Genomic DNA, 1,167 nt, shown 5'->3' on the forward strand with positions numbered 1-1,167 from the left:
GGTGGGGATGAGGGAAGGAGGATGGAAAGAAGCAGGAGGAAGGTGGCAGGACAGCAGTGGTGGAGCTTGGGTTTTATTTGGTCCGAAGGAAGGCAGCAGCGCATGGCAGGGCTGGGCGGGAGCGCCAGGGAAGCAGCTGGGTTTGTGCAAGGGTGAGCGCGCAGGCGCGGGGGTGAGTGTGCTTGCCATGTCCCCCAGCCCCATGGGCCCCTCCAGGTGTTCTGTTCTGCTCACTCCAGCTGCTGCAGGAAGGCCAGAAGCCCGCGGTGCCACTCGTCGGGCTTGTCCAGGTAGCAGGCGTGTCCGGCGCCCTGCAGCACCAGCACCCGGTGCTCGGGGAGGTGCTGCAGGTTGTTCAGGCTGGGCTGCCCCAGCTCCGCGTCCTGGTCCCCGTACACGATCAGCGTGGGGGTCTGCAGAGGGGGAACACACTCTCAGCTTCCCAACAGCACCCAGGCACCCGTTCCTGGCTGGCATACCCTGGGACGGAGGGGAGACACTTGCCCTTCTCCCCTGCCTACCATGCCAAGGGGAAACTGAGGCTCAGGCTCCTGGGTCTCCTAGTGCTCACTCTTTTCCTCCTGCTACTCCACAGTCATGTTCCTTCATCACCATGTTCCCCTTTTCTATGGCAATGGGGTTTCTGGCTCACTTGGTCTTTCCCCTGCCCAACCCCAGTGCCAGGGTCCTCTCCTCATTGTCCCCTCCCTGGTCCCCAGCGTCCCTCAATCTCCCTCCGGGCCGTACTTTGATTTGGGCGTACTGCTCCGCTGTGAATTTCTCCGTGCAGATGGGTGCCACGGGCACATACGCCTTGAGCAGGTGGTTGTGCTGGAAGAGGAAGGGCAGGGAGTACATGCCACTGAGCGACGGGCTGATCACCACGGCCGGACCCAGATGCAGAGCCTCCAAAACCGCTTTCAGGAAAGTTCCTGGTGCCAGCTGACCCACGGGCGCTGGGGCCACAGCATCCTTGGAGCGACCCAGCCCTGAGCCGTGGGAGACAGAAGTTGCCCTGTCACGTTCCCTGCTGCCCTGTGACCGGGAGAAGCCGGCACAGCAGGACGCCAGGGTTGCCGTCCTGGTACCGTGAACCCGAGAGGCAGTATCGTCTCCCCCTGGCCCCCACCTCACTCTGGGGCCGTGCTCTCCACCACGCCTTACCCG

General features: G+C 63.5%; 1 protein-coding gene across 1 annotated transcript; it reads right to left on the reverse strand.

Moving 5' to 3' along the window:
* Positions 1-230: 230 nt before the first annotated feature.
* Positions 231-1,035, reverse strand: ABHD14B (abhydrolase domain containing 14B; the record flags this gene model as incomplete). The annotated part of the gene is made up of 2 exons (XM_010191078.1): positions 231-413; positions 748-1,035. Coding segments are annotated over 2 exons (471 nt in total), but the record flags the coding sequence as incomplete, so codon positions are not given.
* Between the last annotated feature and the right edge of the window lie 132 nt (positions 1,036-1,167).

Source organism: Mesitornis unicolor, unplaced genomic scaffold (genome assembly GCF_000695765.1).
Source record: "Mesitornis unicolor isolate BGI_N332 unplaced genomic scaffold, ASM69576v1 scaffold30880, whole genome shotgun sequence".
In the NCBI taxonomy this organism is placed as follows: Eukaryota; Metazoa; Chordata; class Aves; order Mesitornithiformes; family Mesitornithidae; genus Mesitornis; species Mesitornis unicolor.